The sequence below is a fragment of the Sturnus vulgaris genome, chromosome 6, assembly GCF_052056855.1.
Source record: "Sturnus vulgaris isolate bStuVul1 chromosome 6, bStuVul1.hap1, whole genome shotgun sequence".
Classification (NCBI taxonomy): domain Eukaryota; kingdom Metazoa; phylum Chordata; class Aves; order Passeriformes; family Sturnidae; genus Sturnus; species Sturnus vulgaris.
This window is the reverse complement of record NC_142248.1, coordinates 10,476,304-10,502,564: the sequence shown is the minus strand read 5'-3', so window position 1 is coordinate 10,502,564 and position 26,261 is coordinate 10,476,304. Positions and strand designations below refer to the sequence as shown.

At 43.7% G+C, this 26,261-nt stretch overlaps 2 protein-coding genes across 3 annotated transcripts; one reads left to right on the top strand and one right to left on the bottom strand.

Moving 5' to 3' along the window:
* The first annotated feature begins 1,291 nt into the window (after positions 1 to 1,291).
* On the top strand, positions 1,292 to 8,026 carry PPP1R14D (protein phosphatase 1 regulatory inhibitor subunit 14D). Its single transcript, XM_014869226.2, has 4 exons — positions 1,292 to 1,593; positions 5,622 to 5,717; positions 5,903 to 5,935; positions 7,958 to 8,026. The coding sequence occupies exons 1-4, from the start codon at positions 1,411 to 1,413 to the stop codon at positions 8,024 to 8,026; spliced, it is 381 nt and encodes a 126-aa protein (XP_014724712.1). The 5' UTR covers positions 1,292 to 1,410.
* An 87-nt stretch (positions 8,027 to 8,113) lies between these two features.
* ZFYVE19 (zinc finger FYVE-type containing 19) lies at positions 8,114 to 25,109 on the bottom strand. 2 transcript variants are annotated; one of them, XR_015804426.1, is made up of 12 exons: positions 24,869 to 25,109; positions 24,199 to 24,320; positions 21,512 to 21,565; positions 20,846 to 21,006; positions 19,458 to 19,603; positions 18,488 to 18,602; positions 17,744 to 17,953; positions 17,161 to 17,240; positions 16,359 to 16,469; positions 14,825 to 14,967; positions 13,291 to 13,436; positions 8,114 to 8,372 (listed from the first exon to the last, which is right to left on the bottom strand). XR_015804426.1 is itself a non-coding variant. In XM_014869223.2 (11 exons), exons 1-11 carry the CDS (start codon positions 24,920 to 24,922, stop codon positions 13,364 to 13,366), a joined length of 1,269 nt encoding a protein of 422 aa, XP_014724709.1. In that variant the 5' UTR covers positions 24,923 to 25,109; the 3' UTR covers positions 12,909 to 13,363. The 2 variants fall into 2 exon arrangements, 1 of the variants encoding a protein (XP_014724709.1); XM_014869223.2 differs by lacking the exon at positions 8,114 to 8,372 and having other exon boundaries at positions 12,909 to 13,436.
* Positions 25,110 to 26,261: the final 1,152 nt, after the last annotated feature.

Sequence of the window (26,261 nt, the reverse complement as noted above, 5' to 3'; positions counted from 1 at the left end):
TCAGACACCAGCCCCTCTGCAGACTGCCTTGTGCTGCCTGGCAGCACCTTTCATTGGGAAAAGGGTTGGTTGCTTTTCCTTTGGCTTATCTAGTTCCTGGTCTCCAAACTGGAAATTCCTTGGCTCCTGACAGCAGAGGCTTACTTGGTTTTTCCACATGAATCATGAGACTGGAGATGTTTGATGTGCTTTAGGATGGAGGGTCTCAGTTGATTTGTCCATGTGGTGGGGCAGCTCACTGGGCAGGCTGCTGGAGGGCTCTGGGAACAGCTGAATATAGAGATGTGTCTGGAGGGACACAGGTGTCCCAGAGTCCTGGCAGCCTGTAATCACAGCCAGCCTGATTGCTGTTCTTCTGAATAGAAGAGCAGTGTGCACATCTCACACATACCCTTCTAAATAGTATAGGGCAATAATGCTGCAGACCTTTACCCAGGAGGGAAAGAACTGTAAACCAAGCATTGATAATATATTGTCTGATAGCCATTTATGATGCCTCAGCAGGTGAACCTGCTTACCTTGAACACTTTTCTGTAGGAAGGAGATGGTGCCATATCCCTAGTAAGGTCTTCCCCTGCAGTGCCATCACATCAAACACTGTACTTTTCTCCTAATATGAGCACAGATTTCTTTTATCCCAGAATTTTCTTGCTCAAATGATTTCAAATTCATGTCACTGGGATTTCTACAGAATTTTTGAGAGAGCTGGGGTTAACTTAGAGAATAGAGAACAAAAAATGGAACTGCTGAGCGCAATATTGGGTTGCAATGTTACTTCCTGATCTACTGCTATAAAGTAATGGATGAGCTGCCTGATTCCAGACCATTTCTTATCGGTGCTGGGTCCAATGCTTTAGCTGGAAAATACCAAATATACCATCTCAAAGGGAGCTAAACCTTGTAGCTGCAGGCAGTTTACGAAGTAGCAACTGCAGCAGGATTCAATGCATTATGCATGGATCAGCCCTCTGGAATTGCACATGCATGAAAGTTATGCCTGTAGGAAAACAGTAATTTAAAACCTCCTTCTTCCCCACCTCTTGGAGCTGACTTGTGTTAAATATTAACAAACATGGTTCATCAATTCCCTGGTTCACTTGGCTTCTTTTAACAACAGATGTTATTACAACAACTCTGCCTGCCTCTCTGCTCCTGTCAGCACATCTGATGGTGAAACCAAAGAGTCTGCAGCTGTAACTCTGCCTGCAGAGCCTGGCTGCTTCCCCAGCCCTGTGGCCACCCCTAACTCTCTCCCTAGGATCACCAATGCCTCCCACCTTTGGGGCCTGTAACTAGCTTCTGCTGGGAGACACTGGTTGCAGAGAGGCTTCGATTAAAGGAGACAGAGAAAAGGTGTGAAGGAGCCCAGAGGAAGGTGAGTTCCTGCTGTCAGAGGAGGAGGTGGTGAGCATGGCCAGCAACTCCAGTGCACTGCCCAGGGTGACTTTCCAGACGCCAGAGAAACCTGGGGAGGAATCATCACACAGGAAACTGGGCAAGTTGACCATAAAGTACAACCGCAAAGACCTACAGCGCTGGCTAGACCTGGAGGAATGGATCAACGCCCAGCTGCAGGAGCTGTACCAATGCCGGGTGAGTAGCTGGGGCAAATCAGCCACTTGCTTGTCAGCTGAATGGATCTAGAGGCCCTGTGTGCTGGCACAGAGGTTTGCTTGCTCTGCCCCACTGGAAATAGTTCTTGTCTTCAATTTGCAGCAGGTATCTCCATGCCCCCTGTGCAGCACTCTGACTCGTGCAGGCAGGGAAGCTTGCACTGATGCAATCCAAGTGGCTTTGAACTGCCTGGTGTTGCACCCACTGAGCGGGTGTAGCTATTGCTCAGCATGAGTAGCACAACCCAGAGAGATGTATAGACCCAGGAAGGTTCCTGTTGATGAACTCCATGTGGTGAGTGGCTTTGCAGTGAGCAGTATCCAAGCTTGCTGGGTTAGAGTGATCAGTGTATCCCTGTTCCTTTTTGACACAATAGTGAGGCTCTACCTGCTGTTTGAATGAGACACTTTGGAATGTGCTGTATCTGTAAATGGCAACAGGGAAGAATAGGAAAAAACTTTGCTCAAAAGTAGAGATCTTATGCCTTCATCTTCACCAATCCCCAGAGCTGTCTCCCTTGCCTGAGCTTCCCTTTGCACCAGGAACAGTCGCTCCCAAATTATTCCTGACTGCCTGAGAGCTGTCCCAGTAGGAAAGCTCCAGGAATGCCTACAGCACCTGAATGGTATTGGTCTTTACTTCAGCCATTGCATTTTTTCACAGGGTTAGTGACATTCAAGTTCCAGCACTGCCTGGGTATATTGAAATTTTAACCCTGTACTATCACTTCTATTCATATATGTCCTTAGGTGCATGACACTTCTTCTGGGTGCTTTCAGAAGCAATAGTACTCTTTTGTGTTTGAGATAATCCTTTGGAGTGCAGTACAGTAAAAAAAGTTAAATACTTTCCCCCATTGTACATCATGACCTTAAACCCATTTAAACAACTTGGTTAAGGGTTTTGCTTTTCCCTCTAGGGCAGTGACTGATACAGCAAGAGAACACAGCTTTCTTGACTCCCAGAGAATCTCCATCTTCAACCCATTTGTTAAACAGGTTTAACAAATTGTGTAAAACTGCTTATTTGTGTCCCGGATAGGGACAGACTAAATGAACTACCAGGACCTTTCTGTCCTGTATTCTGTATTTGCACCTCAGTGCAGTGTTAAGCACATTTTTGAGACAGAAGGAAATAAGAGCTGATGATTGTTTAGAGTCTTCTGCTCTGAGCATCAGCAGTTTCAAATTGCAATTGATAGTGGATATTTTAGAACAGGCCAGAAATGGTAGGTTTCATGCTGCTTGCCATGACAGTACAGAGAATTTTTTGCCTGTCCAGGCTGATTTTCTGGGCCCTGAGAGTTATAGAATGATGTCACATCCACAGCTGAAGATCCAGACTTCAGGAACTGCTACTAAGTCTGTCCTTCTTGTTGCTGTTGATTTTTATTATTATAATCATTATTCTAATAATTTTCTGTGTGATTGTTTCTTATTTGATATTTGTGAGAATTTGCCAGATTCTCATGCCATGTTGGGAGATAAAAATAGTTCATTTCTGTTTTAATTTATGCCTTATGCAAAGAACAGGCAGAAAACAAATATGGAGAAAAAGGTCCTTCCTTCTGCTGCAAATTCATGGCTACTCTGAAAATGAGTATATTACTGCTTCTGTTGTGTTAACAAAGTTTTTTAGATTTCCCAGACATAGCTCACTTAGTAAAAATGACAAATCTCTTCAAGTTAGTTATTAATTTCCAGTTATTTTATATAGCTTATTAAAATGACAGTAATAAATTCCCAGCTGCATCTTAGGCCTCTTGATAATGCATTATGAAACATTATACAGTGCACATGGAAGCAGAAGTTATCAGCAGACCCAGTCAGATAGGCAAAATTCAATGTGTCTGCAAAGTGCTAGCATGGTAGTCCTGGTGAGTGAAGAATGGCAGTGACACTTAGTGCTTCCCAACCATGTGGCATTTAAGGGACTGTCCTGGAGCTGGTAGCTCAGTTCAGAGAGTTCTTTTTCTGACTGTTGAGGTTTGCTAGAGATAAGCAAGGAGAATGGCTGCTGCTTGGATTAACAGAATATCTTGCCCTTTTACTGCAGTTTTAGAGTTAAATTTTTGGCACTTTTTTTTCTGAGACAGATAAGAAGCACTTGGTATGACCAGTAACATGACCCAAGATGGGGTTCTGCTTGTGCTACTCTTACTTGCTGAAGTGTACAGAGATAGACCTTTACACTTGTAAAGGTGTCAGAAAAACAAGTCAGTTTACGTTATCACTTTTGTTATCCAGAGAATTAAGAGCTGTTTACTGTCATCAGAGTAGCTGCCCAAAGGGAATTCTTTGTCTCTACTGCAAAATCCCAGCAGGCACAAGTGAGAAACCCAGCCATGCCCTTACAGGAACAGATTGCCAGTGGATTGTCCTTGCTAGTATCACTTCAGCACAACAGATTTCCCTGCTTCCTGATGTGTTCAGGCCAGCATAAGAGCTTTGCTACAAGGAACTACATAACATAATGCTATGCCAGGTCAGAGACTGTTAATAGGATCTCTTCAAATACATACATGTGCCACAGTAAATTACTTGTAATCACAGAGATGTCCAGCAGGTCATCCTGCTCTCCTCTGTGCATTGTTACAAGGCTATTTAGTTGCCCTGCTTCTTTGGGCATCCTTGTATCCAACTTTCATTACAATTGTCTCTTTGTTATCTCTTATTTTGCTCCAGCTGCCCTTGGCAGTGCAATGTTCCAGGGTGTCTTCCAGAGATTCAAAAGCCAGCAAGGTTAGTTCTAACATCACCTCCTGATACAGGGAATGCTATCATGTTTACTGTCATAAGGCCTTTTTGCAATAAAACTAAGACTCTGTGATTTTCAAGATGATTCCTTGCATATGGAAGCCAGAACAGCATCCACACTAGGACTAAAAAACACAGGGATTTCCTACCCTATCTTGCTCTCCCAGCCTACTTGGCTTCTTAACCAGAGCTAAAGTCAGACTGGATCCACACCTGTTTTCTAAAAAGTCACATGAAAACTATTCCTTTTAAGAAGAAATACTGTGTGGGTCACAGTGCAATATATTTAACTCTGGTTTATTATTTATTCTTAAGTCAGCTGTGAATCAAAGCTAAACAAAGGCTTTCTACTTCCTCTCTGGCTTGTTATCAGTGACTGCTCAAGAAAAGTTTCTTTTTTCCCTGTAAGTATTGCCATAAATGCCCCAACCTGGCAGTCAGGTACTGCACTGTTCACCCAGTATCCTTATTCTACTGATTACTATGCCAAAATATCACTAGTGTTGTGTTGTGTAAGATTCCTTTGGCAAATACACTGGAAAAACACAGGCTGCTTTCCTTGCAGAGATTTGTGAAGTTAAAATGTGTCTGTGACTGAGTCTACAAATGTTTCCAACACCCCCATGCAGTACAAGATTATTACTCCAGTCACCAAAACTTGGGCCCCTCTTACATTAAAGGAGACTATTATATTCCTCTCATGTCTATTAGAGAAAGCTGGCAAAATATTGTTAGATCTTTCAACAGCATAATTATTTTTCTCTCCATTACTGCAAAAAGCCTTAGTATAAATACAAAGTAGGTGAGTGCAATTAGCATAGAAACCTAAAATCTCCTTCTATTATTTATGCCTTTCTAAGATTAAGCCTGTTGGAGTTCTGTTTGGTGAACTCTTCATTGAGGAAGGGTGTCACAGGCTGGTGTACATGGCACTGCTGTTTGATACCTTGAAATGATATTCCAATGGTGGGTGATGACCCCTGAGCAGCGTAGTAGTTGGAAAAGACTGATGGAAAAATTGGAAAAGAAGAATGTGTACATCAGGATGTGTGGCTGCAGGAGACACCACAAAGAGGCTGGAATCCATGCCCTCATTATAAGAACCTCACTTTTTTGAGAGGATTTATATCTTGACCTCAATTTTGCAGCATAGTTTTATTGTAACTCAGCTGCTTAGTTCTTCAAAGATGGTCTCTAGAATTCTTAGAAGTTTGAAGGTTAATTAACTCTGGTGGTTTTTTTGCTTTTTAGCTAAGGGAGGAAACAGAAGCAGCAGCTCCTGAACCACAAATTGATCTTGAAGATCTCCTGGAGGTCCCTAATGAAGAACAGAAATTAAAATTACAGGTCAGATAGAGGAACTTGGTGACTTTAAGTCTGTGAAGTTTCCTTCATGAAGACTAGTGGCATATGGGGTTGAGAATAGGTGTTTGTAGTGTTGCATGATGCTGTCTTGTGCCTTCCTTTTTGTAGGGAGGGGAGAATTTGATCAACTCATCAAATACTAAAATGACCATTCCTTGTTTTTTTAGGAAATCCTCCATGAGTGCTCCAGCCCCACAGAGGTGAGTGAAGCACCATATACATTTACATCATACGTGTTGTACTATTCTGTTACAGTGTCTTTATCACTGCTTTGCTGAGTAGCCAAGACACTACCATGCTGCAGATTTCTTTATTCATAATGGGAGGTGTTTGCCAATTTATTTTATGATTGTAAAATTACATAAAATTCACATGGATGAACTGAAGGCAGAGCACTGGAGCAAATAAGGAATCATGCTTTACAATCAGAGGAAGTTCTTTCCATGTTTTGGACATCCTAAGCTGATCAGTCTGAGTTGCTATTTGATTCTCAGTGTAGAAAAGACATAGATGGTGACATAGCTCACAGAGCCATTTTTTACACTTTTTGTTAACAAAAAGCATTCTTAGCTTAAAACACTATAGGGTTATGATTGACAAGAATGTAGAATGGCTTTAGGTTGGACTGGGAAGATAATTGCTGAGCAGTGGCCATGTAGGTTAGTTTTACACATGGATTTTTTTTTCCCCCATGTAACTTTACAAGTTTTGACTTTGAATTAGACAGTTAAATGCCACAGCATCCAGATGATTGGAGGCAATTCTGTGTGCATGCACCATACAGGGATTGCCTTTGCTGTACTGCAAACTGTGCAAAATGTGGTCCCTATCACTGCTTCAGCCACATGCACTGCAGGTGAACATTCTGCTTGCACATCATCCATCAGACTCCAAGTGTTGTTGAGCTGATGTGGCTGTACAGTGATGAACATGAGATGAAAATGAGATGAATGCATGACTGAAATTCAATCACTGAATCACAATTAATATCACTAAAATTAAACTGGGCTGTAGCAATCATCACAGATACTCTCCTAGCATGGGTTTTAGCAAAGCTGGTAATATGGAATAGTTTTCAGAGGTCTGAATTTCAGATCTGAGGCAAGAATCTCACATTCCCAGAGTGATAACTGAAGACAGTTTGCTCTCCTAAGTCATAAACCATGAAAGTGCCTTGTGGACACTACAGTACCTGCTGAGGACAGATACTGCTGCCCCATGGGCAAAAACACTACTTTCACCCTGGAGATCTTGAATCCAGTCCCCTTGAAAGATCACAGCAATCTAACTGCAGAAAGCAGACAAGAAACTGAAAGGACTGACTGAAAAGGAATGTATGATACCAGGCATTTACTTCCAGAGCATATTATGGCAACCTCTGATCACCCAAGTGAGTACTTTAGGTTTCCACACAGCACAAATAGTAACAAGCTGCCATACTTCCAGTGATCTTGCCTAATTACAAGAACATGCAGCTATGTTTTTAGGTAAGAAAGGCTGCACACTCCTTTATGGTGATGTTACTTGCCATGCAGAGGGTAAAGTTTGCACCAGTCACATTGCCTTCTGCTTGGAATAACCAGATAGGCCAGTTTAGTTCATAGTCCTTGGCTGTGTCAGCAAAGTAGTCAGGGTTTGTCTCCTTTAACTGCTCATCTATCTGCTCTGCCTGTCCTCAACCCCTGCTCAACGTTATCATTAGTCCTACATGTTTTGCTCCACCTCTTCTCTGCCAGCCACTTCCTTGTAGAACTGGCACAGCTCCAGGATGGTTTGCAATTCACAACATGGAGCTTTACTGGTTCAACAAGAGGGACAGCTTGCTTTGCCCTAGATTGGGAGGGCAATAGAAGTGGGCAGGAGGTTATGGTGGCAACAGGAAACAGTGTAACCTAAAAGAGAACAACAGCATCCTGAGGTCATCTCACAGTGGGAAAAACAGGTATCTGGGATGAAGAGGGTCAGGCTACCTCCTGAGGAGAAAGTAAACATGGCTCTTCCAAAGGGAGACAGGGGAAGGGGAGGAGGTTTTAGACCTTTCCCATCCATCACAAGGTCTCCTTTCCTAAGCTAAAATATAGGTTTGCTCAAAATATGTCAGAATTCTGGTTTCTGCTCAATGCAAGGGTGAATGTGGGAATGATGGAAACACCATAGTACTCCTGGGGCTGGTGAACACTGGAATTAATATGACATCCTTCTTCAACCAATTCTTATTGCAGGACTTCATCACGGAATTGCTTAGTCGATTGAGAGGTCTCCGGAGAGTCACAAATCCTCAGAAGAAATGACCTTGCTCTCATGGAAAACCCAACTTTGGTTACAAGGAAATGTGTATCTTCCTCACAAAAACCAGGATCAGCAACAGGACTTCTGAATATGTTTAGGACTTATTATTATTGAGAAAAATCACCAAGTTTGTGAACTTTGTACCAGCAGTTTGAAGTCTCCACTCCTTCCAGATGTACACACACAGCAGGGAGCTAGATTGTACATTGTCCTGATTCTTAAAGAGTGTGTTAACCTGAGGAACAGGACAAGATGTCCCTCCTTTAGATTCTTCTAGAATTTCCATGCTGGCCAAGGAGCACTGAATACAGTTCTTGGGAGCTCATCAAGACTTCTTTTTTTCACCCACTGCAAGGAAAACAAGGCATTGGTTATCACTCATTCATCAACATGGAAAATCAGCCACTGTTAAGCTGCACCTCATTTCAGTCTGGCTTGGACCCAACTGTGATGTCCTGCCTGTTACTGATGTACCTGACTCCACAGCATTGCAAGTACTTTGTAAGTCTTATTAAGCCTCTGTTATTTATGAAGGTTGGACAGAAAGCATATGATAGGATGGAAGGAAAATTTTTGAGTGCACCTGGTCTACTTAAGGGGAAGTTTGTGAAACAGCTGCTAAGGCTAATGACTAATTTTTTTTCCTTTTTGTGGAATTTAAGACTTAAGACTTAGAAGCCTTTCTAAAGGAACAAGGGCTGGGAATGATTTTTCTCCTAGTTTAAAAAGATGTTGGAAAAATACTTATTTTATATTAAAACAGAGAAAACCAGCCATGCACTGCTTATTTTTGCTCTCTCTTTAGATACTAAAGAAAAACCTGAAGTAAAAAAATACCTGCTCCCAACTTTTCTTCAGGGAGCATCTCAGAGTGAGTCTTTTGCAGACAGGTAGGTCTCACAAACGAACAGTGAAGTAGGGCACAGTACCTTGCTGCACAAACTCTTCTGGCTACAACTAATGTTTGCCTGGAAAAATACAGAGGAAACTACATCCAGCCTCTTAGCAAGTCAGTAACTTGACACATGTGACTAGGAAATAAGACAGCAAACAGAGGCTGATTGCTTAGGCAGAGCACTCTCACATTATGCCCTGTCTCTATGCTGATGCCTGCCATGCAAACACAAGGGATGAGTCTGACTCATATCCAGAGGAGCTCCTACAGAGCAGAATATTCAAGGCCAGCTTTTGAGTACAACTTTTGTTTGTTTGGTGAGCCAAGGCAGAAAGGACCAACTATGGAACCAGAGGGATGTGCAGGTTAGCTAACAAAGACAAACGAGGGTTCTTGGGCTGGGCTGGACTGGTAATATCTTAAATGCCTTAGTCTTTCCATCTTTATCAGTAGCAGAGTGATGACTATTATCTTGTTCTTTCCTCCTATTTTCCAGGTGTCAGTGAACAAACTGTGGTTTTGTCCTCTGAGAGGACAAAATCCAAACTGCAGTAACAACTGTGATGTAAGGGCCTGCTTCATTCCACATGCTGCTCTTGTATCTGACTGAAATTTGGCAAGCCATGGACCTCATGTCTTGTTCTAAGGCTTTCCAAGATGTTCCACTAGGATGGAAATATGGTCTTTCTTTATCAGGTCCAATATGTATCTTTGGTAGCCCTGGGAACATGCCAATTTTGGCATGCTTTTAAAAAGGGGGTAGTGGGACACGCCTACCCTCATGAAATCTCAACTTTTTAAGTAAAATAACAACAAAAAAATTAAGTCCAGAGCTGCAATGGTTGCAGATCTGGCACTGCTTATGGATGACACGTGCTAAGACTCATGTCTTGACTCATGTCAACACACCCCTTGAGAAAGGAGAGCAGCATACTGACAAAAAGCTCTGAGCATTGGTAAAAAAAGAGTAGGCTCAAAGAGAAGTTCAGGTGGAAGAGCTCGGTGGACAGGACATGAGGAGATTGTCCTAAACTAGAGATGCAAATAGCTACAGCACGGTAGTATAGACATTCAGATTACTTACATACACCACCAACAGGCTTTGTTTTATTCTGCTGAGCTGCAGCAGCACAAAGACATGACATGCCTCTCCTCTGGCCCAAGAGAAATAGTTTCTCCCCCCTGGGCACTGTTCTGTATTTCCTCAATACGGAGTGATGCAAAAAGAATTTTTGTCTGTACTTTAAGGTAGATATTGTTAGAATCAAAGACAAAGCAGGTTCTGACAACTCTGCTTGACCAAAGTTGTCTTTATTCTTATTCTGCAAGTAGCAGGAAAGGAGTAAGCTGCAGACCCTATCACATGCAATTGGTTCTGATCCATAAGGAATTCTGATACATAATGATACCTGAGAGCATTTCAACTGAGCACGTGAGCAAGTGAGATCAGGGGAGCAAGGCAACATGTGGCCAGGGGTAGATGATTTCTCAGCTCACTGGTGCAAAAGAAAAATCAACATAAGGTAATTGGAGTAACTTCTTTTTTGTTTCATTCTTAAACAGTAGTAAACCATACTTGGTTTGATATACATTTTGGCTGTTCTCACACTAGACCACAAGGATAGATTAAAATCAATGCTTGAAAAATTTCTTTACAAACATCTTTCAGTTAACTTTGCTGTTTCTCAGCACCACCACTAGCGTATGTAGATACTATCTAAGAATGTTGCTTGAAAGGAACTTTGCCCTCTTGATTATACCAAGATAATTCAATCTATGAAAGTTCATAGCTTCATAGAGCTTTTCTAATTTGAATTCTTGTTGGAGTGGAGCCTGCATTTGATAATTCACATACAAAACATTTTGAGAGGGAAAGAAAACCTCATTTTCCCTCATGACTTGTTACAAAGACAAGAGCAAACAAGTTGAATCTCTTTCTGGAAGGTGCCAAGCTGTCTTCTGTTCTTGAACATCTATGACTGAATCTTGATCTGGCCTGTCAGGAATTGATTGGTTACCAGTATCTTTGTTTACCAGCACCTTTTCAAACACAAGGATATGGAGTAAGTGACACAGCTAACAGTGCACTGCCCACTTAAAGGTCATGCAGCATTCCTCTTTCACAACAGATTCAGCTAGGCGTGCTTCCTGCCCATATGGATACCCCCCTGCCCCTCCTGTACGGAGTTCACTGAGGCAACAGCTACAGTGGGAACGGCTTTTCAGGGGAAAGTGACTGGGCTACTACTGAAATGGCCCATTACATGCAGAAAGTGCAGCAGCCACAAAAATGTCCATTAGTGGTGCAGGGAAAGCAGCAGTGTGTGTCTGTATGATTGAAGAGACTCTTCCATGTATGACTAAGTTCTATTTCAGGTAATGGGTTGGGTGCATTTCTGGATTCCTTGGGATGGCCCCACAGAAACCAACCTGGGAATCTAAATAAACTGCTTCCAGCTGCAACCTGCTTCATTACTACTGATGTGAGCAGGGCAGGGCATATTAGACAGAGGCTGCCTAACTGCAAGGGAGCTCAAAGTTTTCTTGTTGCTGATGAAACATTCAAAACGTTGCAAGTATCATACCAGCTCATACTAAGATATTGAAAAAATCAGCATCTGTAAATCAAGAAACAAAATTACTACTAACTGCTTGGAGAAGACACAGGCTGAAGCCCAAAGCAGTGGATCAATTCAGGAAAGAAATAAGAACAGATAGTTGCACCTTCCCCTGCGTATGTAAAACATGAAAGGATTTAGCCTCAGACAGAATTGGGCTGCCTTACTATCAGACTAATTATCCACATGAAATAGCAATGAAAAAGTGTCACTCCTATGGTAACATAAATAAAGAAGAGCATTTTGTTTTGACTTTTAAGACCGCAAGTTCCTCACAGCTGTAACTTAAATTTTGTCTAATACAGGGTTAATTGTGAGCTCTTGCATCAGAACAATTCAAGTAGTTTTCCCATCTACCTGTCCCAAGGAGACAGGCACTGGTGAAGCAAGGGCTGCCAGGACAAAGAAGATTCTCCACAGAAATCAGGTTTTTCCACTCCTTCCTAAGAAAATGTTTTGATGGCATTACTGGATATGCTTGTCATTTTTAGGTGTGTTAACCTAAAGTATTACTATTCTGCATTGTTTGAATCAGGCTGCTGGTAAAGAGACTGATCCAGAGCAGCACGTTAGCAGAAACCCACCTTCAAGAGTGGTTTAATTCATTTGTTGTCCTCTGACCAGAGGTGCAGGCAAACACCATTTCATCACTTCACCTCGGAGGCACTGACCTTAAGCACGGGGGCAAGGCAGACAGCTGGGAGTGGCAGTGTCAAACCAGATAGGCAAGATTCATTGGAAATTCCCTGTCAAGGGCAAATCCTTTATTTTGTTGCAATTGGAATTTGTCAGCCTTAGAGAGCTCTCTTAGAAATCACATTATTTGGAAAAAGCCCATCTTGATGGAATAATAGAGCATGTGTACAGCCAATTTAGTTAGGTATTTGAAGCAATTCTGGGTGTTCTGGGCCCTGGCAAGTGCCACTTGCATCTGGATATCCCAGGAGGGATATGGACATATGCAATTGAACTTCTCTCATAACCAGATGAAGAGCATCACACAGGTAACATCTTTATCCTACCAGGGACCAAATAATACATGAAGTCAAATCCTGCTTTCAGACTAACACCCAACTCTTTCAGACTAACATGTTGCTCTTACGGATGACATGACCTTGGCACAGCCACTGCAGGCCACAACACTGGATCAGTAGCAGATAACCTTTTGAAAGGATCTTTCCTTTCAAGTCAGTGAGCAACACTGCCCTGCATCTTTTCCAGATACGCCACAAAAACGTTTTTGATGACTTCACTATTCTTCATTTCTTTCCCTAAGCCAATTGACACTAGGACTACCATACCATAATAAGAAAACAACACTTAGTTAAGGGCTATCAGGCATTTTCAGGAGAGACTTTAACCAGAGGCCTCTATAATAAATAATTTTTATTATGCTTTGAAAGTTCTCATCACACATGTGATCACAATGCAGACATTTTTCTCAGTGCAAAGTGCTTTGCTGCCTGTTGAACCAAGTGTACAAGCTGTTAGTAAAAGCAGGAAGATTTATCAGCCAGTCAGTATTGCCTTAAACACACATCTTTACTGCTACCCACATGGCTTTACCATCTGTATTTATGGACTTATATCCACCTCCTCATATCAAGTCCTCATTTATCCCCAAGCATGCACAGCAAACCCTGCACTTCTCAGGTGTATTTGTGAAGACAGTCACATGCCCTCCAAGCCTCTCTCAGATTACAGCACATCCTTTAACTGTCCAAAACATCACCCGTTTTGGCTGCAAACCCACGTGGATTCTTCCATCTGGCCGGCTCCTCTGTTTTCCCATTCTCCAGCTCCTTTTCTGCCTATGAAGAGTGTGATCACTTCTGTTTGCAAGGAAGATGATAGCGGGAGGTGTGGTGGTCCTTCAGGTCAAACTCCTCATGGCCTTCCCTAAGAGGCAAACACAAAGTGCAGTCAGAAGTAAATACCCAGGCCAGGGACTCACCCTTAGTCACTGCACAAGATATCTCCCAGCAGCCCTTAACCAGAAACTTATCCCAAGGGTTGGCTGTGAGGACCTGCCTGGCAGCCACGTGGACAAGCTACTTAAGATATTTCTGAGGTGCTTTATGGGAAGGTCTGCTCATCCTTTTCAGCTGGATTTGAAAATGACAATAGGTCCTTCTGTTTCTTTCCCTCTTGAAGAGATTAATGTAACTCATGGCTCATTTTCAGCACTGTGTCCGTGATTCCAGTGACATTAGCAACTGTGACAACAGACAAAATGACAGTATCCTCCAGAAAACTCTGGAAAATAACTGAAAGTAATGCAGTGTACTGGCAGCTGTCTTAACCATGGTCAGGAGTTGAGTAACCATGCTCAGTGTTGAGTAAGATACAAGCCTGTATCCACAGTGTGTGGCTGATACACCCACCTGCCAGACTGTTAAATCTGATTTTACTGATGTTTGCTGTCAGATACTTTTGTTTGTATGCTTTGTTTTTAATAATCTAACATTGCCAGTCATATGTTTCCTGAACATTTTAATACGGTTTTCTCCAACTGCATTTGCATTTCCCTAAAAATACATTTGCATAAAATGAGAGAATATGCACAAAAGCATCTCTTGTTATCCCAACCAAATGTTTAGCAACCTGCTGTCTTAATGACCCAGCACTAATCTGAGAACCCAGCCAACTACCCAGTACTTTTGAGGCATGAAAAAAAGAGAAGTCACAGAACCTGTTAGGAATAGCTTTGTATTCAAAGGAATTAACCCTCCAAATCTAAGACATGAAAATTTGGTCAAAAATCAAGCTACACATGTTTAAAGAACCAAGACTACAGCTGCTGCAAAGCCTGACTGGCGAAAAAAAGCTCACATATTTCAATGAAGAATTTTTTAATATGGCTTAGGATTGCAAAGTCTCAACCTAAGAAAAGCCTCAGGAATTCATACTATCTGATCTCCCCCTTTAAGGGAATCCAGCCCAGGTCATCCATCAATGGCATTAACAAGCCATAGGAGTCACTGAACAATAGTCTCATTTATCCCATCCCACGTAATGCAGCACATCAGCTGCTCCAGAGAACACTCAGACAATGTGCCCAAACATGCACTGAAGCATTTCTGACAAGAACCAGTTTAGTCCCCGAAGCCTGGAACAACTACTGATCACACAAAGTATTTCTCTAACAACTAGCATTCAGTTCAAATCTGGATTCCTCAAATCTTGCCTCCTACTGCCTGTTTTCCTGCCCAATGAGAAAAACATACAAAAGGGGCCAAGCTTACCTTTGACCCACTTCTCAGCCCTAGGGGAATTGCAAGACTCACCAAAAACAGCGCTGGCAATAGAGGTCTCCGTCACAGCCATGGCAGCGCAAAGTGGCATCTTCGTTGCAAATGCAGCACCAGGGTAACTCATCCTCATCACTATCATCTGCCCTTGCAAGAGCTGTGGTGGCTGAAGTGTGGCTCTAATTCACACAGAAAACAAGAGATAGAGCGTTCAAACCCCAGCACAGACAATAAAGGACTTTAACTGTAATGCATGAGGGCCACGGTGACCTGTCCCACGGTCCACAGTTTCTTCCTTGTTCATCCTAAGTCTGTGAGATGGACTTGCCCAGAGCGCAGGGACAGGCTCCATATGCATCGAGATTGTTAAATAAAACCCCAAGGTACTTGCTAGAATTTGGGTTTGAATCTATGTTGCTGGAACGTAAACAGGTATTCAGCCTCATTTAGTGTCTACAGTGACGTACACCCACATCGTGTGAGCTGTGTTAAGGGCATAAAGCCCAGATATTCTGACAAGCACCATAACAATACCATGTGACAGACAATTCCTGCTGCAAAAGCAAGAGATCAAACAGTTGTGCTGAAAGGGGCTATGTGGGAAGGGAAAGGAATGTGGAGGTGGGGGCATTGTTTTCTCCCTGTTGCAGAAAGGAAACTGTGGGACAAAGAAAGTACTGTGCCAAAAGGCCCTTACTATTCATTTGTACCTGAGGCTGAGACAAAAAGATCTTTTGAAATCATAATCTAAATATATCCATACAGCCAACTACAGTCTCCCTTCCCTTTTACAGAGAACTCTTGTGGAACGAAAACACAGTGAGACACAGTGCTTGGCAAAGGCAAAGGCAGCTTCCTGACACCATCTTTTCCTAACACTATCTTTTCCATCAGTAATCCCAGAAATGTAAGGTGTCATACCTGAGGTGGATGTTTTTGATAATGCTTACAATTATATAATTTCTTCCACTGGGAGCAGGCCTGACAGGTGCCTTTGAGTCACAGGTGCATTTAATTCTTGCAATATTCATTAGAGATCATGTACATATTTCCACAGTAGGCCAGAATCAACTCTGAGCATAGGATATCCTGCTACTAATTCCTTCTTCTGACATTATATGAGAACATGAACAGTAGAATACTATCTCGAGGCTCTACTCTGCACATGCTGAAAGCACTGGTATACCTCCCATTTACTCTGGTTCAGATTGTATGGTACTAGACCATGGCCTTGTTGATCAAAATATACATATATATAATTCTCTAATATCCATGTTGTGAGGTGTCTACCGACTTCTCTTGGTTTACCAAAACATTCAAGACAAAGCCAGCCTGAAAGGAACTGTAATCCAGGGAACAATTCCTTTTATAAGGATGATTCACAGCTGAGCTCAGAGCTGGTCAGCCTTGCAGAAGCTGCCTGGCTTGTTTGCTCTGGAGAAACTGGTTGGTTAATTTTTTTTCTACATCAAGCCTAGGATACAACAAACTTTTGCTGCAGAACTGTATTCTCCTGGCACTCCGGAACATTCGAGATATCGATTCAAGAGATCCTGACCAGTTCACTGACCTTTTGCTTTGCTTTCTTACACAGGTTCTGTTGTGAGGGTCCTGGTGGGGTAGTCTGATCTGGGGGAATGTTGAATCCACTTGCTTCATCCAGGGCTGCTTCCTCTGTGAGCTGGTAACAACACAAAGCAAAAAATCTCTTGTTTCAAACACAGCTGGGAGCCTCATTCTAGGCCCTAAACCTCCTGCACTTGCTGCTCTCATGCAGTAACAGGAGATGACAAGTCTGAACACAGCTGGGGTTACACAGACAGATGTAAGGTCGCTCTGCACTTGGTACACTGTGTGTCCATTGTGGACAGTCTGCAGCAGCTGGGGCCTGCAGCTCACACACTCTGCTTTGCAGTGCAGCCAGCAGGCCCTCAGCATCATGCTAATCACAACACATGTGACGTATCAGACAAACTTAAGTTCAGGTCTGCCTGTAAGACAATTCAGAGACATTTTAGGGAGAAATGTAGATGTAAGATGAGCTACACGGCACACATCTCATTATCCATGTTCTAACTGGCTGGAGGAAAACACAGAACAAGAAGTGAGGAAGTACCAGCAAAACGTGGTTACACAGGAGACACATGCAGACCAAAAGACACGTTAAGCATGAATGAGAAAGACCAGAAATACTGTTGTCAATTGCCTGTTAAATAGTTGAATGGCCCATGGGAGCTAGTATTGGAAAAGAACTAGGAAAGTAAGGAACAAAACTATTCTCAGGAACAGAAACACATCCTTTGTACGCTCACCAGATAACACAAACACAAGGCATAACCACGAGGAAATAAAACAGCTGCTGCACTTCTGACCTGTTTCAGCACTCTGCGAATGGCCTCTTCCTCAGCCACTTCCTCATCACTGTCAGGGAGCTTATAGGTTTCCAGTGTAACTGTAGGAGTAAGAAATGTGAGACTGTAACCCACACCTGTCTCAAGCCTTGTGCCCAGTAATGTACCGGAGAACCAAATGTACCAATTTTTGTGGTGTGAGCTGGCTGTGGCATTCTGGCTCTGACCTGTTAAGGTGCAGATTCCTCAAAAAGAACATTACTGTTTATTTTTAATACTTGGAAGAGAGAAGGAAAAGATCCCCACCAAAACCAGAGTTGTGGTTTTAAAAGTTTTGTTAACCTCACCAGCGTGTGCTAGAATTATCCCAAAGAAGGGTGCAAGACAAAACAGTCTGACCTTACAGTCCCAGCCTTCAGCCTCACCTTAGAACTTTCATATTGATTTCATGACAAACCAACCTGTACAACTTTGCAGACAGAACCAAATCTCAGTCTGTTTCTTGCAGAATGAAGGGATTAAATGGATAAACATTAATAAAGAATTTACTCTGTCATAGCAACTTGATTAATCTCTTGGCACTGTATTCTCATCTGCTACCCACCTTTCTCTGGATCCTCGCCTTTGAGCGCTGCCAGTCTCTTGGCAACCTGTAGGATCTTTTCCTGCCTAGTATTCTCTTCCCTCAGCTCAGCAGCAGCTTCTGCCAGAAGTTTATTCTTCTCCTCCTCTAGCTGTTTTGGGTCCAGATTTGCAGGGCAAACACTATCTTCACTTTCCCGATTGAGATCATTCAAACTTTGGCTACTAACAGCTGCAGACAGACACACAGAACACACTGGTGACTCAGCAGCAATGTTCCTTGGGCACAGAAAATATGACCAATAATGCTATGAGAACAGCTTGCTGCTCTCCATGAAACTGGATAACAAGAGGAAAACACATGCCAGTAGGATCTTCACTGTATATGAAGAGAAGAAAATTGGCTATTCTCTGAGATTACAGAGAAATCAATGCAACCAGGAAGATAATGGTATGCCAGATTCTGATGTTTTGGAACAGTGCACAGGTGCATTAGGAGTAGCAACAGGGAGGAGTCACTTTAGAGAAACAGAGAATCTGAATACTAAAACCCTGATAAGAAGGACCCTTCTCCAAGCAAAGACACTGAGACCCAGTGTGAAGCCAGATGGCTGCTCTTGGTCAGTGTGGGGGATTATAAGGGGAAATATGGACAAACTGGACACTCAGCTCACCTGTAAGTTACACAGGGAGGCACAAATTCCCTTCTCAGCATAGCACATACATGACTAGACATAAACAGGTCTTTAGAAGCCAAAACAGATACCTTGAGGCTGAACTCTTGGTCTGTGATGCTCATCAATGGCAACCTCCTCAGACAGTTGAGTTAACAGGTCATCTGTCTGCTGGACCAGACTTCGGGTATCAGGAGGTTGGTGTACCTGAGAAACCAGGGCAGTGTGGGAAAAGACAAATGAGCGGAAAGTGGCATACTCAATCAAAGGAGAATTTTGGCAACCAAGATAACCCAAGATGGGAGCAGCATACAAAGATGCCTTCACTGACACTGAGAATCTCAGTTTAGATTTGCAAGGGTTTCATTTTCAGAGGTGCTGAATGCACACAGCTCTAAGAGCAGTCACCCAAACAAGACAAAGGGGTGATGAATGTGTAGGAGTACATGCTCCTGTGTCCCAACTCTAGCTCTGCCACTACCTCCAGTGTAAAGTGCCATTCTCAACAGTGCCAGCCAGCAGCCCCACAGAGACCTATGATAGCAGCTGGACATGCAGCTGAAAGAACCATTAGGAAATGGTATCTTAGGGGACAAGATCTTCCCTATAGGCTTTCAAGGCATATATGCAACCGATTCCCCTGCAAGCTCAAACAAATCATGCTGGGCTTACATTTCTGGAAAAATTAACAGGATTCTGCCCAGCTGGTATGTAGTAACAAGCAGAAGATGTAATTAAAAGGTAGGGCTGATAAGCCTCCAACATAAACAGCTCTGAAAAACTATGACCACTCAGGTACATAAATGAGTTGAGAGTAAAAAGCCTTAGCATCTAGTGTGAAAAATATACACACGAACTACATCTGGCACAACATGTTGCATTCAAATTGAAGCAGTGAACTGCTAAAGGCTGGTAATTTGCTTCTGGAGCAATGACAAAATCAGGAAACAGAGATTTCTGAAGGAAGCTACCTGGACACAAAAATAGCTGAAGAAGGAAGAATGGCTAGCATGCTGTGTCAGCTCAGAATAAATTGCTGACTAAAGAGCTGAGGGAGCTTACAGGTCTGGGAGCTTGGGAAGGAGGATCTCTCCCCTGCAGGACAGCCAACCGGTCCTCCATTTCCTGTGTGGATGGAACAGGTCCTCGGCCATCGTCCTTCAGGGCTGCCAGCCTAGCTTCGATCTCAGCCTGAGTGGGGATGGACTCTGAAATTCACCCAAGCGAGAAGAACATTCTGTTATTGAATATGAAAAGCTACATGGTTTTTTTCCTTAAAATTGTACTTCTTTCTGGAATCAGACTTTGAACACCTGAGCAAAAACTCCTCCCAGCCCTCACATGAATGAGGGGTCATACTGCAATGACTCAGAGACTACCCTGATGCTAACTGCTATCCCTTTTTTCCAAGTCCTTGACTCCTTCACAGTTTTATCTCCCAGCCATAACACAAGTATAAGATGATATCATCTGGAAATCAGCTGACTTGGGATTCTAGGGACAGGCAGAGGAACAAGTGTCATTTAGGCAGTTCAGTCCATTGGTCCCACATCTCCTAATGCAATCCCAGCCTTATCAGACTGAAACCCTCCCCTGCCACATAAAGGACGAGAGGCAATGGCTGCAAGTTATTCCAGGAGATGATTAGATTGGATATTAGGAAAAACTGCTTCACAGAAAGGGTTGTCAATCACTGGAAAAGGCTGCCCAGGGAAGTGGCTGAGTTACCATCTTCAGAGGTATTCAAAAGATGTGTAGATGTGGCACTTTGGAATATGGTTTACTGGTGGACTTGGCAGTGCTGGGTTAACAGTTGGACTTGATGATTCTATGATAGCCAGGTATCCACTCTGAAGAGTATTCTTTTTCTTTTAGAGACCACATATAGCATTTAAAATAGTTTATTCTCATGCAAGCAACAAATGCATGCTTGCATGCTGCATCTCAGTGCAGTCCCAGCAAAGCAGTCCCAGAACCTGGCAGCTGTGGGCTTGGATGAGAATCCTTTTCCTTCTCTGTGAGACAAGGCCGGTCAGAACATAATTCCACAGAGAGTGGAACTGCTGTTGCCCAAGTCAGTGACTCACAGGAAACCTTCTTCGAAATAGTTTGGCCAAAGACTTTCATTTCATTCTACTCCAAGTGGGTTTTTACCCCCAAAAATGGAAAATGAGAAAGTGATTTAACAGGTTAGACGCTGCTCCAAAACTGAGTAGTACTTTCAAGAAGTATTTTCAAGAAGCAAAATGAAACTAGTACATTAATCTAAAATCATTGTAGAAGTTGAACATTATGGCAGCAGAACTTGGATGCTCTGTCCTGTTTTAAGCCTTCAACCCCCTAATATCACAGCCTCTTAAAGCCCAGCACTTCCCCTTCCCTCCAGCCTCCTTGTTTCCCAAATAGTAGTATTCCCACCCAAGGTATTTATGGTATTCTCTAAAACTCACTTGGTTTCCTTTCCTCCCTGAGCCTCTCCAGTCTCTCTGCAATAGCTCTATCCTCTTTTGAGAGCCCCTGGTATCTGCAGCCTGCTTGACCTGGGGGTTTTGCAGCTGCCTTCTGTTGGTCTTTCAGCTGGTTTTGTTTAGCCTCAAAAGCTGCTACACGCCTGTAACAAGGATGGAAAAAATACATGACAATTGAGAACAGGGATTTTAACCCGGAGATAAGAAAACAACCTCTGTGAACCCAGCAGGCTATCTAAAGAATGCCAGTGCAGAACAGAAATAAAACCACTCTCTCCAATATGAGCACAATAAAGTAGTCCTAAGAGCAAGGAAAACCTTAGCTTACAAGAGCAGCACACCTGGCAGCACTTCCCAGGAGACAAGGAACATTTCAACACAAGGTTCCTGTTTCCAAGCCAACTCTGATCAGCTGTAGATAATTGCAGGCAGGTGGCTATTCAGGAGTCTATTCAAAAGAGCATACCCCCCACACCTCCAAACAAACTAACAATCCAAACAGCAAAACAAAAGCTCCACCCTTAATCTAACTCTGAACAAGCAAATACCCCTACCAGAAGCCCCACTTTTGATGGTATCCATAGGGGAAGAGGAGGGCCTAAAAGGCTTGTCTGCAGTAGAAAGAACTGCCTGGCAAGTGCAACTCACTTTTTGTAGTTTTCTGGTGGTGACCATTTTGCTGAACTGCTTTGAGATCCTTCTCTGAAAGACAAAAATTATTTCTCTGAACTCAAGATACTGACAATACTTGATAATGCTGACAATCATCTAGTCTCTCATGTCAAGAGGAATCAATAGGTGTTTCTTGATCTCTTGGTACAGCCCTCTTCTTAACCTCATTAATACTGAGAGGAATTAGCTTATGCAATGGATTAAGATAATACAGCTTCCCAGGACAGCAGGAGACTTCATCTCTGTCCTTTAGTCCAGTTGTTTTGCATCTGGACAAAACATGATTTAATATGGTCACCAGTGATCCAAAGGAGTGGGGTTGAAATACCCTTGCCTCCCACAGCCTGCACCTCCCAGGTCAGAGAGCAGGTAGGGAATACTTAGGCAAGACTCCCAGTGTAATTAGCTTCCATGCAGCAGGACACTCTAGAAGAAGCTAGGGCATGCAACAAACACAGAATTATATAATGCACAAGTAAAACAAACCATTATGAAAGTTATTATATAACATCTTCCAGAACACTTGAACACTGTAACTCTTTTACTTTGCTGTGTTCAGGCTGAGGGACTGAACTAGACATTATGTAAGTTAGTCAGCATATTTTATTTGTTCTTAGAAATCACAGTTAAGGCCCATACAGTAATGACTGAATGCAACATTCTTGGAACACTTTCCAAAGTTCTGAAGCTTCAGGTCTGAAAGCTATTGGGCACGAAGAACAACAACATATGCAGCTTACAGAACTGCAGCCTCTGTGTATTACCTGCAGGACAGGATGCCATCCAGAGAGACCTGGAAAGCTCAGGAAGTGGGGCCTGCCTTGGGAATCTCATGAGGTTAAACGAGACAGAGTGCAAGGTGCTGCACTTGGGTTGGGGCAACCCAGCTCCTGGTATCAACACAGGCTGGAGAACAAGCAGATCAAGAGCAGCCCTGCTGAGAAGGACTTGGGAGTGCTGGTGGATGAGAGGCTGGACATGACCCAGCAATGTGCCTCTCACAGCCCAGAAAGCCAAACGTGTCCTGGGCTGTATCCAAAGCAGAGTGGCCAGCAGGGCAAGGGAGGGGATTCTGCCCCTCTATTCCTCTCTCACGAGACCCCACCTGCAGTGCTGCATCCAGCTCTGGGGTCCCCAACACAGGATGGACATGAACCTGTTGGAGCAAGTCCAGAGGAGGCCACCAAATTGATTAGAGGGATGAAGCACCTCTCCTACAAGGAAAGGCTGACAATTTGGATTATTCAGCCAGGAAAAGAGATGGCTCCAGGGTGACCTAACTGCAGCCTTCCAGTACCTGAAGGAAACTTCCAAAAGACAGAGAAGGACTTTTTTAGAAGAGCACATAGTGAAAGGACACAGGGGAATGGTTTTAAACTGAAAGAGTGCAGGTTTAGATTAGATACTAGAAAAAAATTCTTTACTTGGGAGAGTGGTGAAACACTGGAATAGGTTGTGAGAGAAGCTGTGGATGTGCCATCCCTGGAAATGTTCAAGGTCAGGTTGGATGGAGCTCTGAGCAACCAGGTGTAGTGGAAGATGTTCCTGCCCACAGCACAGGGGTTGGAAATAGATGATCTTTAAAGTCCCTTCCAACCCAAGCTGTTCTATGATTCTATAATCTACCTGCTATCCAGTCAGAGTAGATTGTTTTTCTGCTGTAGCTCTCTAGTGCTGATATTAAAATTACGAGAAAAAAAGACCCAGAAGAAATGTCAAGACAGGCAGCCTTTTTTTTCTTAATGGCTTTGAAGTTAAGGGAAATCAGAAAATTTCAAAACTGAAAAGACTGAATACTATCTTTCACTGTTTTCAGCAGCCCATGAAGATGAAGACCTTCACTAATGAAGCTCTTCTCCTTTAGACACCTGCAGAGCCAGGTGTCTAAATTCCCCCTCATTGGTGAAAATTCCTTGTTATAGGAGAAAAGTGAGGAAAAGAAACAAGAGAAATGCAAGAGAAAAAGGAGGACACAGAAGAATTGGTTGACAGAGGGATTCTGGTGTACACCTGTGTTCTTGTGTTGCTTGTTCAAGTTTATAATCCTGCTGCTACTGAACTACATGTTTTGTTTTCAACAGGAAGTCTACCGGTTATGTTTGCAAATAATTTTGTTTTATTTTAAAATTTTTAGATTTTAGGGTAAAAAACTTTATGTCTTCAGGCCACACATAGCAGAGATATCTCAACAAGGAGGATTTATATCATTGTTTGCCCACAGATGTAATAACACTTTGAACATCTTATTGTCAGGCTACTCAACTATACACATCTGAGAAGACTGACAGAACTGTTAAAGGGGTGCAGATTTCTGGGCAAAAACACAGTGTGGCTTAACCTTGGCCCATCTAGTTAAGCTGTCCACAGGAATTCAGTGTCCATCCTTGAAGATTTAAACCTGACGCTTTCAAACTATCTTGTCAACCATACAGAGCAGGCACAAATCCTGAATCCCATTTTAGGACTGCACAACTCATATAACAACAGTTCAGAGTTGTCCTGTCTTGAAATTCCGGGGTACAGGCAGCATCCATGCATATACGGAAGGCAGAGCTCTCCTGCAGAAATCTGCAACACGACATGGAATGTGAACTGAAGAAAAAAAAGCAGGAAACTGTGTTTGGGTTTGAAACTGCCTTTGGTAAGAAACACTGCCGTCTTACCCAGTTAGTATTCCATGGCACTGCTTGCACACCTTCTGTTGAGTGTTTCCACAGCGGGGAACAACAGCAGTGAAGCTCCGGCAGCCCGAGCAGAAGGACCGTCCACAGTTCTTGCAGCCACACTGCAGAGACGGGAGAGAGAGGCAGAACAGGGCTTCACCACCTCGGCACCACACACCCCCCACCCTGGCCTGGCCGCATGCGGACACAGTGCCCGTGCCGAGGCGCACACAAACTAATGCTGGGGTTAGACGGATTTCTTTGTGACAGAACTGTTTCACCAGCTGCTGCTGGAGATACGGAGACTCAAAAGCCTTGGAGCACCAGCACGTAACTCCTGCTGGGAGCTGCGTCACGGCTTCACCCCATAGTATAATGAGTGTGCGTGTGAACTGTCTGAGACCATGACAGAAGCCTGAATTAGAGGGATGGCATTCAAGGACTTTTTTTTTTTTTTTTTTTTGGGGGGGGGGTGTCAGTAATTTTCCATATTTTAAGACATATCAGAATTAGGCACCACGAGAGCTCAGTAAGCAAGGACAACAACGCCAGGATGCTGGCCCGGGATGTGCCGGGCAAAGCAGTTCCCAGCTCCCTTCTCCGACCCTCGCACTGCGGGAGAGGCACCCGCGGGACCGGCACGCTCCTGACCCCCCGAAGCCGGACTTGCCTCTTTCTTGAAGACAGAGAACTTGGACGCGCACCCATAGCACCGGCTATCCATGGCGCTACCGGCCCGGCCCGCCCTCAGGCACGGTGCTGCACCCCCGCTATGCCAAGCTCCATGGTCTCCTCGGTGCTGTGGCTGCCTCAGGCCCAAGGATCGGCGGCGAGCGGGGCTGTCACACGCCAGGGGGTGCGGACACCATCCTCCCGTCCCCTCAACACAGAGCTGGCGGCGCACGGCCCTATGGGATTTGTAGTCCATTGGTCCCCCCTCTTCCCCTTCAGACGCCAGGCGGCTCTACGCGAAAAAACTACACTGCCCAGGGTTCCACACGAGAGGGTGCGGGGCTTACTGGGCTGCCATCGCCGCGCGATGCATTGTGGTACATGCAGTCTGGTGCCTCTGCCCGCCCCCGCCGGAGGCGCCATGGCCCGAGGGGTATTAACTGCTCTTGTGCGTTAATAAGACAAAAAAATGTATTCTCTAAGGCTGACAGTGTTGCGCTCAAGCTAGTCTGGGTTGGTTTTTTTCTTGTCCGAAACTTGTGTTGAGATCCTGGCTCAGAATAGCAGGAATCAGCAAAAACTCCAGTTATCCCCAGCCCATCCTGCCAGTGTTGATCGGCCTGCCCTCAGGAGTAAGTGTCCTGCAGTGTTTGTAAAAAGAGTCACGGAGTGCAAATGAGTCATCCTGTTCAAACCGCGTGGGTTTGCAGGTACATTGTGCATTCTTTCCAGTTTAATATATAACTCCACGTTGTAAAGACGTACACAATTAAACTAGGAGACGGACTGATTTATTCAAGGAAGTAAAACTCATTAATATGTGAATGAAGCGAAATTTAAAGGGAAAAAATGGGGGGGGGGGGTGTCTCTCTGAGTCTTTAATTTTTGGCATTTGTTTGCTTGTTGGGGTTTTTGTTTGGTTAGGTTTTTTAATAGTAAAAAGCATTAGAAAGACAACTGGCAGCTAAACTTTGCACCTGTCCAGCAATTGTATTAGCGACCACCCAGGTCTCTAACAATTCCAGGTATTGTAGGCATAAAGCAGGGAATCGAGACAAACATAAACTCAAATAAAAGGCTTCATTGTCTTTGCTATTGAGCTGCTCAATGGGAAAACAGGAACAGGTGATTCCAATCTTGATATTACAGTGCAACCTACCGATTGCCAGGTGGAATTTGGAGTGCCGCTCTTTAGGGGAAAATACCCAAGGAAACCTTCCCGTCCTTGGAGCAGCGCCAGCAGAGGTGCGCGGGGGGATCCCGGTACGGGAAAGGAGCGTCCCTGCTGAGAAACGCCTCGGCTGCTCCGCTGCATGGAGCTGGGCGGGAGAGGAGATTGTCATTGTCATTGTCCCTGTCTCTCACACCTGTCTGCAGAAGAAGCGCTACAC